Genomic DNA, 16,016 nt, shown 5'->3' with positions numbered 1-16,016 from the left:
ATTTCATAAATCATGTAACAAAGGCATGGGATACAGACGTCAAGAGTCAAACATTAGGAAACAGCAACAAATAAAATTACAGAATATATGTTTTAACGTATGTAAATAAAACTTTTAGCGTAGTAAATAAATAAAACTGTGTATAAATCTATATTTTAAAGCTTTTAAAAAAAAATTATTTTTTAATGAAAATTTTTTTTTACTTCAAGTCTCCCTAACTCGAAGTTTTTTGTGGTTTTTACTCTTTTTTCTTTGCATATACGATAATTGATTGGACTATAGATATCGATAACGTATACTTTGCGGCGCGTCAACGGGAATAAGCATATGCTCGACGCAATTTTCAGAACGTCTCAAATAAAATGCTAAACTATTAATTACTTGTATCAAAGAACGTATAATAATAATTATTATGTTATTTATGTATGTTATTTAGTATTTTTTAAATAATTAAAATAATAATAATTTTTTAAATAAAAATATCCACTGATTGTCATTATTTGATATTTAAATCGGAAAACAAATCATCTGGCTACATTAGATAACAAAATTATTAAAAAAAAAATTCAAATGTCAAACTCAGCTGGTTAAACTCAGATAATTGATTAATTTACAAACAAAACTTCAACATTTAAAAATTATGGGTGCACCCGAATTGCCTGGAGATCCCGGAGAGGAAGATGTGCATGCGATTCAATCAAATGTTCAGCACCCACCAGTGCCTAGTGATGATAGTGACTATGAAATGAACACAGATGATGCTTACAATGGATACCAACCATTAGCAATGGGCGACGATGCCAACGACCTTGCAATGGATGATAGCGACTCTGCAGTAGACGATTCCGACGAAACACTACAAAATTTTGACAATGCGTCTTTCGAGAATGGTAGTATCAATGATAATTTACCAGCGGTGGAGAGCGCAGATTCCGAAATTGAAAGACAAATTTGGAGTGAACCGCGCCCCAAGGAATTACAATTAGAATTAGACAATACGAAAACAACACAGGTAATTAATTGGAATTCATAAAAGTTAAATAATAAGTTATTTGTGTTATTAATGTAGATATTAAATGTCATGGCAAATATTACACTTCCTAATGCTGTGGTACCTGAATGGGCCAACGGAATTCCGGAAGAGCGGTGGAAAGAGGAATTGCTCAAACGAATAAGGCAACGAGGGGTATCACGTCATGAGGATAATAATTAAAATTTAATTGCTGTGAAATGTTGAATGAAATGATAAGTTGTATGTATTTATGCAGTTTGAGTTTAAGTATGTATTTTTCGTTAAAGTGTTTTAAACTAGTTATATTCATTATTTCGACTCAAAAATATGTATGTGTAGGGATTCTGATTACCAGCAATTGAAAGAAAACTTAATTATAAGAAATATACATATATATAACAACAAGTTAAATATTAAAAAGCATCTTAAATAATAACACCAACTATTAGAATTTGAAGAGTGCAATACAAATCTTCATTTTTTTATCTAAATGGGATACACATTTTCTCAACCTAAATTCCATTTTAATTCAGTAGTAAGCTTTATGACATTGTTAAATGCAATATAAACTTCATCTGAGTGTTCGAATCTCCGATATAGAGACAACTACACATTTTGTACAAAATGATCAAATTTCAAGAGTAAGCCTATTCAGGCCTTAAGACTCATAGGGAGTGGACCACACGTTATGTGGCCCCATGCTGTAAACGCACTACTGCGACTATTGCCTCTACGACAGTGCAACCTGTACCACCCAATCCTACGGACGTAATCGTTGGCGAACGTCAATTCCGCAAGGTGATCACCGCTGCTACTGCTCGCTTCATACCAGCCGGAAGAATTGCAAACATGCGCCCGAATTTCCCGGCTGAAGCGGCAGTTTTAGCAAATTAGCGTGACACCTTACACCAGGTCGAGCCCTGTGATCCCCGCATAAGGGATCTCAATTTGGAGATTTGACAACTGATAAACAACTATAAGCAAACGTAATGGGTAGAGCACTTGAAGTCCTGTAATCTTTCCACTGGTGTGAGCAAGCTCTGGTCAACTGTCAAACCCGAGGAGACATGACGACCGTGTTGAAAATCAATTAGGTAGCCATGCCTCCTCGGAGCTATTTTATACTGCACCCCCCGGTTGACAAGGCTAAAAGGCGTTTCACCAGACGGCTGCGCAAAAAAACCAAACAACTGCGCGCCACTTGTTTTCACCAGCGGGGAGGTTCAGGATGTCACCAGAAAGCCCAAGTCCTCCAAATCCATCGGCCCAGACGTAATCAATTCTTTGATGTTAAAACACCTATGTTCAACGTGAGGAGAATATCTCGCCAAGGTATTCAATTTGTCGCTAACCACTCTTAAAATCGGAGGAGTGGTCCCACTACTGAAACCTGGGAGCCATCTTAAGACCTGTTCAGGCCTTAAGGCTCATAGGGAGTGGACCACACGTTATGTGACCCCATGCTGTAAACGCACTACTGCGACTATTGCCTCTACGACAGTGCAACCTGCACTTAATTTACGCGTGAATAATCCCAAAATTTTGGGTGTCACATTTGACAGTCTGCACTCCTTCACTCCACGACCGCACTAATCACTAAAGTACAGAGCCGTAACAAAATGCTCAAGTCGCTAGCCGATAGCACTTGGAGAAAGGACAAAGAAACGTTGCTGGCCACATACAAGGCTATCGGCCAGCCGGTCGTAAATTACGCAGCACCGGTATGGTCGCTTGGGTGCAACGGATCGCAGCAGAGGAAGATAAAGACGTGTGAGATCACCGCACTCTACAGACAGCTACAGGATGCACTTTTGCACAATGAGGCCACTATGCTGCCTGTTAAGGAGCATAATGAACTGCTTACCAAGCAGTTTCTGCTTTCGTAGAAATCACCCATGTGGTCAAGAGGTCACTACCACCTTTAGCAGACGAAGAGCTCGAGTTGCCACATGAAACCAGAGTGACCCTTGCGCAACTTCGATCTGGATATTGAAGCAGGTTAAACTCCTACTTATCCAGACTGAACCCTACATACAAAATACATGTCCTGCATGCAACGAGTCCCCGCATGACACTAACCACGTTTTTGCATGCCCAAGGAACCCTACTTATCTAACACCCCTTTCCCTTTGGTCCGACACCGTCGAACCAGCATGTTTCCTGGGCTTTCTGTTAAATGACCTCGACGACAACTAGACTTATGCTTTCCGTTCCGCCAGGGATCGATAATCGCTACAACTATGCTTCGCCAGAAAATTCTCTGTACAAAACATTTGAAATTAAGAGACATTCTGTCGTCCCAATTGATCTGATATTCTTTGATGATAGTATAGATAACAGACAATTTGGCCCATATATTCGGCATAAAGTCCACTAGAATAATAAAAATAATTATATATAATATATAGAGGCTGAGGTAATTTATGGACCGATTTCACTCATTTTCGCCACCATGCTAATTTTTATTCCATATCTCACACATTAACCAATATCTAGGTAAAAAGCCCACCGGATGTTTGGAAAGATATTAGGTATATGGGAGCTAGGGAAGTTATATTTCGTTTAGCTTAACCTATTTTTGGTACTGAGGCTTACTACTATAAAGAAATTATTCCGGAAAATGTGCCATAAGTTCTGGGTGCTTCATTTGCGATGTAAGAGGACCTGAAAAGTTATAATGTAAATGAGCGATGCCTATATAAATGAGCGATGCCTCCAATGCTTTATTTGTGGAAAGTTTTATTCCAATGTCTTCAATGGTACTTAATTAATATTTTGTTAAGTGAACGAAACAGAAGGAGTCCAAATAGAGTTATATGGGAAGTATTCAATTTCGTCTATATTCCATCCGTAAAATCAGGATTTCAAATATTATGCATACAATTTTGTTGAATACAAAAAAAAACATCCATTTTATACACTTTTCAATAAAATTTGGTGTTTCTGACTTTTTCGTCAGTGGTTTTCCTCATAACCTTTATAAGACGGGTGAGCGTGGCAATGGTCCGACTTCGTCCATTTGGAATACCAACGACAATCATGGTGCCACAGAAAATTTTTCAAGATATTCAATTTGATTTCGATCCCGGAACCTAACATTTCGGAAATAAAATCAGAAGCGTGCTAATATCTGTTATATAGCATTAATGCATGTTGAATTTATTTGGTCGTTTATATTGAAGCGAACTCATTGAAGCTCTTTTATGATTTTCAAATCGATCTACCAATGGCTTACAAGTTTTGGCTCGGTTTAAAACTCAGAAAAGTCCATCCAGCACTATATATGTATATGTAAAAAGAAATCACAATTACAATTACTCTCGTCCACAAATACCATACATTTCAGCTGCTGCTTTTTATTGTATAATTTCATGCATCCATTCAGTTTCGCAATTGTTTCGGAATAAAGTAGTGATTTCATTTATTTTTAAATTTTTATACTTGCTAAAATTATGTTTGTATAACAACACTTTTGCCGTGAGACTTTGCGAAATAGTGTTTAGTTTATATGTATCTTATTTGTAGAGCAAACAATTCATCTAATAATTTTCTTTTATATTACCTTTATGCTGTATTCATAATAATTTCGCTTTCGCGCAAAAATTTTAATAAAAATCCTTCATTCAGTTTTATCTTACAATTAGTATACCTCATCTCCATAATATAAATATGTTTAATGATTTCCTGTTTTTGTTTTTCTTTTTCTGTTTGTTTGATTTGTTTTTGTTTTTGTTAAATATGTAACATTTTCTTTTCTAATGCATTGGATAATGGCTAAAAATATGAATCTCTAAGTAAGATTAACTACATCTACACTACGTTGGTTGCCATTGCAGCTGCTATTGTTGGAATTACTGCTGAAGCTAATGTTGTCACCGTTCGAAGTTGCTGTTGACCCATGCGATGAATCTGGAACCGAATTGCTGCAATCTAGTCCCTCCTTGTCCTTGTACTTACTATCACCCGCTCCATTGCCGCCGGCGTACGTCCCCAAATCTGGCAAACTGGTTTTGCTTTGTGACGACGATGTCACCGTGGAGCATGAATCATATTTAATGTCCTTTTTTCTCGCGCCACCACACACCTCCGATGGTGAAGCATTGTAAAGCGTGGATTTACCGCTCTCATCCAATATGATGTTCAACTTCTCCTTGCATAGCTTGCGACTTCCTTTGCCGCCACTTCCGGAGGTACTAGCTCTGTTGAAGAGTTCCGTTTCAAGTATGTGAGTCGGCTCGCCGACTGGATTCAGTCGTGTGCTGTTCGAATTCCCATCCCCCCTTTGGTTATCAGTCAGTAGTTCGTGCAGGGTAGAGCCATCTTGCTGCTTGGACACTTTATAAATGGCCGGACAAGACTTGGAGCTCTTTACATCGTTCATGTCCTTATAGTCACATAGTTCATTTAATTCAATGTTACCAATGTCTCCACCAACAGCATTGTCTTTATGTTTATCGGTGTTCTGTCGACCACTGCCATATGCTGCTGCTTTGCCTGCCATTCGCTCAAATGCCAGTCCATGCTTGTGACTATTTTTAGTCTTCTCGGCAGTTTTCATTGTTTCTAACTTATTCGCCAATGTGGCGTCATAACAATTATCTTCAATACTACCCGCACCCGCCGGATGCTTATCGTTTATTTTCAATTGACTTAAAGTGATCTCAGCTCTGGATAATGATGTCAAACCGCGGCCATCGATTTCGTCGCCAAAACTGCCAAACATCATGGGGGCATTCATGAGGAATTCTCTGCCAAATTTCGTTTCATTCAAATCGAGTTTGTTATGATCCAAATTCTCATTGATATAATTGATGTGTATAGGAGAAGTCTGTAGCTGTAGACTCGAACGCCTTAGATCACCTTCGGGAGGTGTATAATACACCGATGCTTTGCTTGCCGAATTTAAGGCCATGACAGCTAATTTGCTTTTTAAACTCTTCACCTTGGCTGCACTAGGATTGAATTGATCACCCAGCTGACTCTTGAAATACACTTCAATATCTACAAAGAGAAATAATTATAAGAAAAGTCCTTAAAGCATTTCTATTATGTGCTAAATTTGGCGCAAGGACAAAAGGTAAAAACTCATAAATTATCACTTGAAAGTTGAAAAATCTGATTAAACTACAAAAATAAAAAAATAATTAAAATAAAAATATATATAAAATAAAGTTTCTTAATAAAAATATTATATAAAATTAGATTAATGATAAAAAACGGTTTCTGACCAATCCTTTGACCAACGTAAGGAATTATTTAAAAGTATACTAATATCGGTACAAACCTTCGGCAATATCCTCTTCACAGCGTCCACGACAATTTTCAAAATAAAAACTCGGAAGATTTTCCAAAACTTTATTCAGTGACTGTTGTTGATATTTGTAGCCTTCACGTAAGCGCAACACTTGATGTGCACTAAATTTACGAATTTTGTTGCGTTGGAAGACGTAATTTTCGCGCACCCAATTCAATTGTCCGGTGGAATAATCACGAACCTTTTTTACCTGTGCATGAGAACAAATTGATTTTTTTTTAATAAAAAATAGAGAATATTGCGCAAATTACCTGATCATAATATTGATCCTTTAGTGCTGTTAGGTGAGTGGACCCCATGTCTCTAAATTCTTTTAAACATTTGGCCTGCGATGTATAGCTACTCTGAATCCATTCAACTTGCTGCACACAATTTTCGCGTATACGATGCACCTAAAACGATTCAAATATTATAAATATTAGCGAATAAGAAACACTTTCGCAAAGTTTGAAATGTCTACTTGTTGTGCATAATTCTCGCGCAGTCGTTCCAACTGCTGACTTTTGTAACATTCAATGCTATCGAGCATGGCATAAATTTGACGCGCCCTCGGCGACTGCTTGTTGCGCACACAGCAATAGAATCGGTCGAATATGCCACACCTGCAATGCATGTTGACGAAGTAATAAATTAAAAAAACCAAAATTGTATAATAATTCAAAACAATATGTATTTCATTTGACACTTACTTGGAGCAGAGTGAACGAAGCCCTTGCACGATCAGCGTTAACAAAAGGAAGGCGGTAGCAGCGGCCGTACCCGATAAAAGGCTTTCGATTTTAACACGATAGAAGACGATTGGATCGATGTAAATTCTGTAAGATTCCAAATAATTAGCAAGGTAACCTAACAAGTATTGTTACGTTTAATATAACAAAAGTTATTAAAATATGTAAAATTGTAAGTATTGACATATACCTTGGAAATATTAAGGCGGAACGAACTATTGAATTACTTCATATATATGTGTTATTATTTCATAATAAATCTAATCAAATATCGAAAAACTCAACAGTGAAGAGTACGAATTAAAAAAATGCAGACATTTACTGCCATAAAATTTTAATATTTTTGAAAATGTTATTAGCTGATTTCAAATAATTTTCGTTTATTACATTTTTTTATCAAGTGTTTTTTCTCATGTTTTTGCATGTTTCTCTTTTAAAAAAGAAATTTTGGTACTTTAATTTCTGATATTCATTAATGATATCAATAAGTTTTTCAACACAATTAAATTGATTGCTTTAAATAACCACTAACGATTTAACATTAAGCAACATCATAATGTTCAAATCGAATAACACATTAATATTTAACAAGCTTGATTACTTCTCAGCCTATGCACAGTCGGTTAAACTGAACAACACATTAAGAAGATATGATTTCAGATGATTCACTCACTCACCTCATAAATGCCGATGCGTTACCCATTATGTTATAGGCATAGCAAGTGTAGAGCCCACTGTCACCGCGCGATATGTTATGCACCAGCAATGAACCGTTCTCGATCAAAGTCACCCGATTCATCACATCGCTCGTCTGCAAACTAATATTCAGCATGTTATTATCGTCCATTATTAGCGATGTGAGTGGCAAATGTCCGAGCTCTTTGTCGTTGTGGTTGATAATAACCGGCCGCTTGTCGGGATCAGCATGATGCCGCAAAATTTTATTCGTGGGTGTTACCCATATCACATCGGGTGTAGGACTGCCCGAAAATATACACTCTAGTTTCGCCGTTGAGTGTAGTTTGTGCATTTTCGAGTCGGACGACTCCAGAATGACCGGTTTCAAGCAGTGCAGATGTTGCAATACATTCACCATATCGCCTGGATGGCCGTGGTGGCAAGTAAGTGACTCAATGAGTTCATCGATGTCATCACCCATATCCATGGCTGATGTATCTGCCAGCATAACACTACTTTGATATAAGGTGGCACGTAAACGTCGTAAAGTGGAGCTGCTATTGCTCAGCCATTCACCCAACCAGAACATACGACAATCGCATATATAGTCGTTATGTCGTATATGTATGAAGCGTAAATTAGGCAGATATTTGACACTCTCCGGTATATAAGTCAGTCTGTTGTCGCGTACATTCAGGCGCTGCAGCTGACTCAGTTGACCAATTTCTGTGGGCAAATGATGCAGTGCGTTACCTGCCAATAGGAGCTCATGCAGATTGGGTGTGTTGCGGAATAATGTTCGCGTGAACTGTGTCAACTGTTTGTTGTGTTGTATCGAGAGAACACGCAAATTGGACAAAACCTTCGGATCCACATGGTCGTTGTTGCGCGAAATCAAGTTTCCAATTTTCTCCAGCGGCGTCGAGTCAATACGCAGCACAAGCAGTGCACGCTGCGACATAAATACGCCGCTCGGCAATTGGGTGAATTTATTGTGACTCAAATCGAGCTGTTGCAGATTGTACAGTGGATTAAAGAGTATCGAGGAAATGGTGCTAATGCTATTCATCGACATGTTCAACATAAATAGGTTTGCAAGCGACTCGAAGGCTTTGCGGTCTATGCTGTTTATTTTGTTTTCGGATAAATCTAAATAACGCAATTTACGCAAATTGTGAAACGTGTTCTTGCCAATTGTCTCCATGGCGTTGTTTTGCAGATACATCTCTCGCAGTTCGCTATTCAACGCGAAGAAATTATCCGGAAAGGAGAGTAACCGATTATGCGAAAGATCGAGCGTTTGCAATTCGCGCATACTTTGGAACAATTGAAAGGGCAAAGTTGTCAGCCGATTATGTGCCAAATAGAGTCGCTGTAGCTTCAATGCACCATTGAAAATGTTACGCTGCAAGTCGCTTAGCAGATTGCTCGTCAAATTCAAATCACTCAACTCGCTTAGGTGGCCCAAGAATTGCTGATTCAACATATGTATACGGTTGTCGTCTAAACGTAGCTCGACTAAATGATTCATGTGTTGGAATTCGGAGAGCGCACAGCTTTGTGTATCTATAGCATTGCGGCTTAGCTTCATAACTCGCAGTCTGCGCACAGTTTGCGGTTGTACCCAGTGTGTGCATTTCAATTGGTTTGCTGTTAGGTCGAGAGTTTCCAAATACTCAAAACTCGATTTGTAGTCCGAAAAGAGCATATTCATTTGTAAATCGTGCACTCTACTATATGTCCACTTGAAGTGTCGCACGCTTTCGTATTGTTGCAAGTGCAGCGACTGAGTCTCATCGTTAGGATAACAATGTTGAAGCAGTATGTAAGCATATTTAATGTACATTTTCGAACGTAACTCCGTATTGACATTTCCAATGGTGGTGTTCTCGCAGTAGAATTTGAAAACATCTTCTCCACTGGCATTCTGTTCCGATCCAGTGTCTATGTTTGCACCATTAGCTACGGCGCCATTTGCATCTCCAGATGTTGGTAGAGAAATACCATCCATTACAAAGGATGGTATTTGGATTTTATAGCCTAATACATTGATTTCGTGCTCATATTTTTTCTGTGATCGCTGAAGTTGCGGCTCTTCTTTAACAAACGTTGATATGCATGAGGCTGGTTGGTTTTGAATGAGAGGAAGTGACGGTGCTATTGAATCAGTTAGCTGTGGCCGTGGTTTGGTTGGTGCTGCATTTTGTTGTTGAGCAGCTGCGACTAAGTTTGCGGAAACGGCGACGCCGGCTTTTGTGGCTTCATAGTTATCCCCTTTTGCATTGGCAGGTGGCGAAACTGCACTCACATCCACAACAAAATTACTTGCAAAAATTAGGAATAGAACCAATATCAGGGAAATCTTGGATATTGTTTCCATTTTTCTGTATATAGCTTCAAAAATTTGTATGGCATTATGTTAACATTTTTCAGCGGCATATTATACCTGTGAATTAAAAAACAATATTATTTATTTAAGGAAAAAATTTCATTTAAAAATGTTTAAGCAATTTTAACTATTTTATAAATACAATGAACCTCCAAAACTCGAAATTCCCCTCCTAACTCGAACTCTTGAATTGGCATTAGAAGTCAAATATCATATTATACATAACTCGGAAGTCTCTCACTACTCGTAACACACGAATATCTACCAAGAACTAAACAAAAAGAGTTACTTATTTTATATTACACTTACAACTCACCCATTTGAGTTGTCCAAATAGGTGTTATCCGACAAATTGGCGGACTTACAAGTTTTTAATCAACTCTGGCATTGTCTGCCAAATACTGTCATAATTCTTTTTATTTAATATTGCTAAGAACGAAGATAGTATGTATCAATTATTCTGAGACTAATATTCCCTTCATCAAACTCTTAACATTTATTACTAATTTATCAACGTGCTAACAACAAATCAATCAGCTACGACATACCACAAATGTAATTGAAACAGAGAGAAACAAAAGTAGAATACTAAACCGACTGACACCGACCCCTACATACGCGTATCAACACTATCAATGTCAAATGTCGAGATGAAAGTTATGCGGACTACACTCTTGAATGAAACTCAATGCTCATGTATGAAATTAAGTTTACGTTTTCGTATGATTTAGGTTATAATATTTTAAACCCTTGATGCGATGTTTGAACTTTTAAACTGTGCACTGTACACTACTTTGAGCGTCATATTTTTGAATTTTTTGCTAGTTTGGCTTCAGGATACGACAGCATGGATCCTTTAGTTATGCGCACTTTTTAAAATAAGACGTAAAATAAACACTCGAGGAGTGTTGGTGGATGGTTTATCTACATAAAACCCACCTTTATTCTATGCACTTAGTAAATGGATAGAAAATTCGTGCCCGTGCAGCGCTAATGGCAATAAAATAACTATGAATTTGTAAGAATAACACCGAATAGAAAAAGAAACCCAGAAACAAAAAGAAAAATAAGTGGCATGCACATAATACTTAACAAATCAATAGCACCACCTTAAAAAGTATTTATACTAATGTCAGTACGTTTAGACTTCTATGCTGTTTTGAATGTTAAATCTTTTACCATTACATGTAATTTAAAAAGATTGTGTATCCAAATGTTCAAATTACATTTGTCAGTAATGTTTTGTAATAATTAAATTCAACTACGATTTCATTAATAAATAAATTATTACAAATTTACGTTAATGTAAAATTTATACGTTATAATCCTAGTTAGTAACAAGTATACGGTAAATAAATGAAATTTAATTTTTCAATAATCAAAGTACATTTCATTATCAGTAAATATTAATTGTTTACGGCTGTCAGATTGTGACTTGTAAAATCATGCGAAAAATATTTAAATCTGATACCAACATATGGTTTCACATCTTGCTAAAAAAAATCTATAAATTTTAATAAATATGATGGTTCCTGTATATTGTTATTATTCAAGTAATACACGCTTATACAAGCCTTCATATACATAAGAATAAATAATTTACATTTAGAACATTCAAATTTTAGTTTGTGTGGTTTCGAGCTACAAAGCATGTATAAACAGGTATATCCGAAAGTTTAAGTTGCTTTAGTTCAGTACAGAAGTAGATGTTCATCCAATTCCACAAATTGCGCTCGACACAAACCGCTTTCTAGATGGGCTCTTACTTAAAACACACTAACATTATTTATTATTAATTAATTTAAAAGAGTTAGCAATATATTTAGGATCAGTTTTGTGTCAGTTCGACATCAAAAATAAAAAAGTAACCCAAATCTAGTGAAACTGTCCGTATTCTAATATAAAATTTCATGTTATGCATAGCATTAGTAGTGTGTCCGTCATGCCACAAAAGGAAATCAATCAAATTATCAGATAATTCACTAATATACCATACAAATGTAAGCTGTAGGGAAGCGCGTTTTGCCTAACCTTCATACCTTTAAGCCTATAAGCACTACAGATTTGATGGCTTGCATCGTAACCCTTTTCCACCCACTATAAAAGTATACGCTCTTTCGACGGTAATTGTGTCATGATTGCAAGCATTAATCAAAAGAAAAAGGAATAACAATCACAAAATACATTGAACAACTGTGTAGACAAGTACAAAACACAAACTTATACCTAATATAAAAAAAAAATTACAGATGTGCGATTGATTTTTGCGAAACAAAAGTTGCTACTTCTGCAAGATATTCATCGGGTGTGAAGCACACTTTTTTAATAAAAAAACTAAATACAATGAATTACATATCTTGTCAAAAAAGTATACATACTCTGTTGTAGTTTACATAAAAAAAATTATCAATTATATAAGACAAAGTCTTCCATGCATACGGCCACAAAAACTATAAACTAAATATTCTATTATATACCGAAACTGAGATCTTCCTTAATGTGTACACAAATTTGAGAATTATTGTCCAATTAAAATATAATAATAAACAACTAAAACAATCGCGACAATAACACACTATATAGCAGAAGATACGCACATTGGCATTGTCTGCTAAGTGAATGAACCAGTCAGGCTATTCTGCTCAGACCAAAATAAAATGCAAATAGAAATACTGAAATTCGATAATTCAATTAAACAAAAAACGGATAAAAAAGCAAAATGCATTCCATGCCTAACTCCAAGTTTTTGTTCGAACATTTTCCAAACTCATTCTTCATTTAATTATTGCTTTATCGTTAGAATCTGCTATTGAAGATCAGTCATTACAGTGAAATAATAAATGTTTGCAATTTTAACAAATAGTGTATTCTGTCAGGTTCTCTGATTGGATGGTAAACAGTTAAAGAGTTTATTATTATTATTATGAAATAATAAAAGTCCATACAATAATGGAAATATTATAATCTAGCTGTAATACATTATCTAATCGACCCAGTTGTTATCTTTAACCCCTAATTCGGCACTTAAAGTTATTCGATATGTTTGTGTTAATTTATGTCGGTGGGTATGCGATGTGTTAGTCCTTGTTTTGTTCGAAATCAGCTGTTAAAAAAATTGTTTATCAAAATCAATATGATTACATTTCTGTTGATTGCCTATTAACACGGCATGACTAGGTTTTAAAGAGAGTTTAACTTATACGAATATGTTTTAATGTCCAATTTCATTACCAAGGTACTGTTGTTAACCCAAACTGTATGAAAATTGTATTTGCAAAGTTACATACCAAATGAACATACCTCTATACAAATATAAGTATGTACCCATTGTCGTTCCCTACCGTTGTACGTATTTGTAGGAAAACGTAAATGGAGTAAGCCGACACATGCAGAAATCAACGTGTCAATAATGTAACTTAGCAAAAATTGATTGCAGCTTGTATTGTGTCGTATTATATTAAATACATATATATTTTTTTCTTTAAGAGCTGGCGTTCATCATTAGCTACGAGCTTTATCATCCGAGACTATTGAATAATCCATATTTTCAACTCCAGTTCAAAGTGTATATGTATGTACACATTGAGAATAATTTATGTAATAACATTAAAATAACACAAACATTTTATTGTTCACTGAGCAAGTGTGTAGAGCTAATGATGCCGGACACTTATTTTCAATAATTAATTAAATGTCTCCTCATCTATTAAACCATTTTCCATCTGTGAACCATATCCATCATCTTAAGTAAATAATCTTACGTCATTTTTTATTAAGAAATATTTAAGGATATTCTTTTTACATGAACACTTAAAAATGTTTAATGTATACAACGTCTTATTAGAAAAATAATGAATTTTTAATATTCAAGACGGAAATTTCACTCTAATTAGGAAGATCACGCAAAAACCCTCTTTCCACGATTTTAAAAGATAACTGCGTATACCCAAATTCCCATGAGCATATTTAGTAGTATTTGCTTATTAATTGCACTATTAAAATTATAACAATGCAGTTTAATCTTCAAGATAAACAGCTGCATTAACAAACATTTGTAAATAATTCAGTCCAAAATTGTTAATATGTATGTTCTTGTAGTTTGGTTATTTCACCCATATTATATACATACATATGTATACGTTTGCGTAGGTTTAGTTAAGACTGTTTGCGATTGCAATAAATAACTTTTTTGCCTTCCAAGACTAGCAACCACTTACCAATTTTTTAGCCACTTCCATTTTTGCACTTTCTGCCTCTACTTTTCAAATAACCAAAATGTGAAAATTATTTTTATCCAAGGATGATATCCGTATATTGTACAATATTTGTTTTAATTGCTACAAAGCTTAATGTACAACTATTTAAACCACTTCTTAATAAATTGGAAACATTATCATTAATATTTCCCCAATAGATTTTCTATTCATTGAGTATAAAACGTAGACAACCAACCATGAAAGAACTTTCCGCTGTTTTCCCAGAGAATGTCAATTATAGAGAAGGTTCATGGTGTGCCGATTGTCACACTGGTCCGCTTTTCGAAGGGGTACTCGTTTCTATAAGCGTGTTTCACCACATGTAGCTATAAGCGTGTTTCACCACAGTTTAACATTAGAGGGCTCAAAAATAACAGATTGGAGCGTTTTCATGTTTAAATGAGAAAAATTGTGTTAATTTCAATGTTAAATGAGAAAAATTGTGTTAATTTCAATGTTAATAAATGTACGCTTACAGATTCGCTTATATACAATGCGCAAACGACTTTGCATATAGTATGTATATATGTAATTTATGGATATTTTGTTTATATTTGATATTAAAGTACATGCGTACATAAATGCCCATATATGTATATGTATATTTAATTACTTTGGTCATGAATAATTTCTATAATATCTCAAAATCATGAATATCCGCGCATTTGTAATCATGTGTGCATGTAAACAAATGTCAAAGAATCATTCTGATTGTGTAGATATGTCAATTTGTCAACATTCAATATATATATGTAAATATGTGCACTCATGGCTTTATATAAAATCTTCGTTGCCACGGTCAACCAATGGCCGAAGATTATGATTTTTTGTTTTCATGTCATAGAGTTGTAATGATTGTGGAGCGTACGCAGGCAAAAAGGCCCAGATGCCCAACATACTATGTCGTTAATTTTTATGCCTTGTTTCTTACAAAGATCAATAGTAATTATTTAAAATGTGTCTTAATATATTGGTAGAATATTAAAATGTATTTAATTGTGTAGATACATCATTAATACTACAATATTTGTCAACGCATATTAAGCGCAATTATTATTACGGCGGGATAACATGAAACGGCCCAGTGAAGCTCGATGTGTCGAAAAATTGATGGCCGCCTGCGCGATGCCAAAGCGACGCAACATTGCGTTGTTGGTAGAAAATCGGTTTGTCGTAAATATGTATGAATAAGTATGGGCATGCAAACATATCGACATAAATTTTTGTGAGCCACAGAATTTTTGCTGAAAAATATTTTAAATCGACTCAAGGGCTATGTTGCCATTTTTATCCTTTTTTAGATTTTGCGGCGTTGCAACTTTTCCTTTTGCAGGGAACATTAGAAAAATCTTCAATTTATGATTTTTGTCATCGTCGCGAAAAGGCGTTTGTTGGCATGGCATGCGCGGGGAGATGTGTATGGCTCTGCTTTTATGAATGAAGCAACTTTGCCAAATGAATGTGCGCCTGCGTTCATGAATGAAAATGTTTTTGTTGTGTTTACTACAATATTTGGCAGCGTCGATTGGCTGCCATATTGACTTGTGATGCTGCTTATGCGTTTGAGGCGCTTGTTGTTTTTGTAGAACAATGCTTTTGATTTTTTGTGGTGGTTGACAAACTTACGTGCACGCATATG

The 16,016-nt window shown here is 35.6% G+C and overlaps 2 protein-coding genes across 2 annotated transcripts; one reads left to right on the top strand and one right to left on the bottom strand.

The window, feature by feature from the left end:
- Window positions 1-549: 549 nt before the first annotated feature.
- LOC105212901 (uncharacterized) lies at window positions 550-4,866 on the top strand. Its single transcript, XM_011185249.3, has 2 exons — window positions 550-1,012; window positions 1,070-4,866. The coding sequence occupies exons 1-2, from the start codon at window positions 641-643 to the stop codon at window positions 1,211-1,213; spliced, it is 516 nt and encodes a 171-aa protein (XP_011183551.1). The 5' UTR covers window positions 550-640; the 3' UTR covers window positions 1,214-4,866.
- Cpn2_3 (Carboxypeptidase N subunit 2) lies at window positions 4,327-14,594 on the bottom strand. The gene is made up of 7 exons (XM_011185248.3): window positions 14,339-14,594; window positions 7,732-10,178; window positions 7,016-7,141; window positions 6,787-6,928; window positions 6,578-6,718; window positions 6,297-6,516; window positions 4,327-6,013 (listed from the first exon to the last, which is right to left on the bottom strand). Exons 2-7 carry the CDS (start codon window positions 10,110-10,112, stop codon window positions 4,803-4,805), a joined length of 4,221 nt encoding a protein of 1,406 aa, XP_011183550.2. The 5' UTR covers window positions 10,113-10,178; window positions 14,339-14,594; the 3' UTR covers window positions 4,327-4,802.
- Between the last annotated feature and the right edge of the window lie 1,422 nt (window positions 14,595-16,016).

This window comes from Zeugodacus cucurbitae, chromosome 3 (assembly GCF_028554725.1).
Source record: "Zeugodacus cucurbitae isolate PBARC_wt_2022May chromosome 3, idZeuCucr1.2, whole genome shotgun sequence".
NCBI classification, from domain to species: domain Eukaryota; kingdom Metazoa; phylum Arthropoda; class Insecta; order Diptera; family Tephritidae; genus Zeugodacus; species Zeugodacus cucurbitae.
The sequence above is the reverse complement of the archived record's forward strand: the minus strand, read 5'-3'. Positions and strand labels throughout refer to the sequence as shown.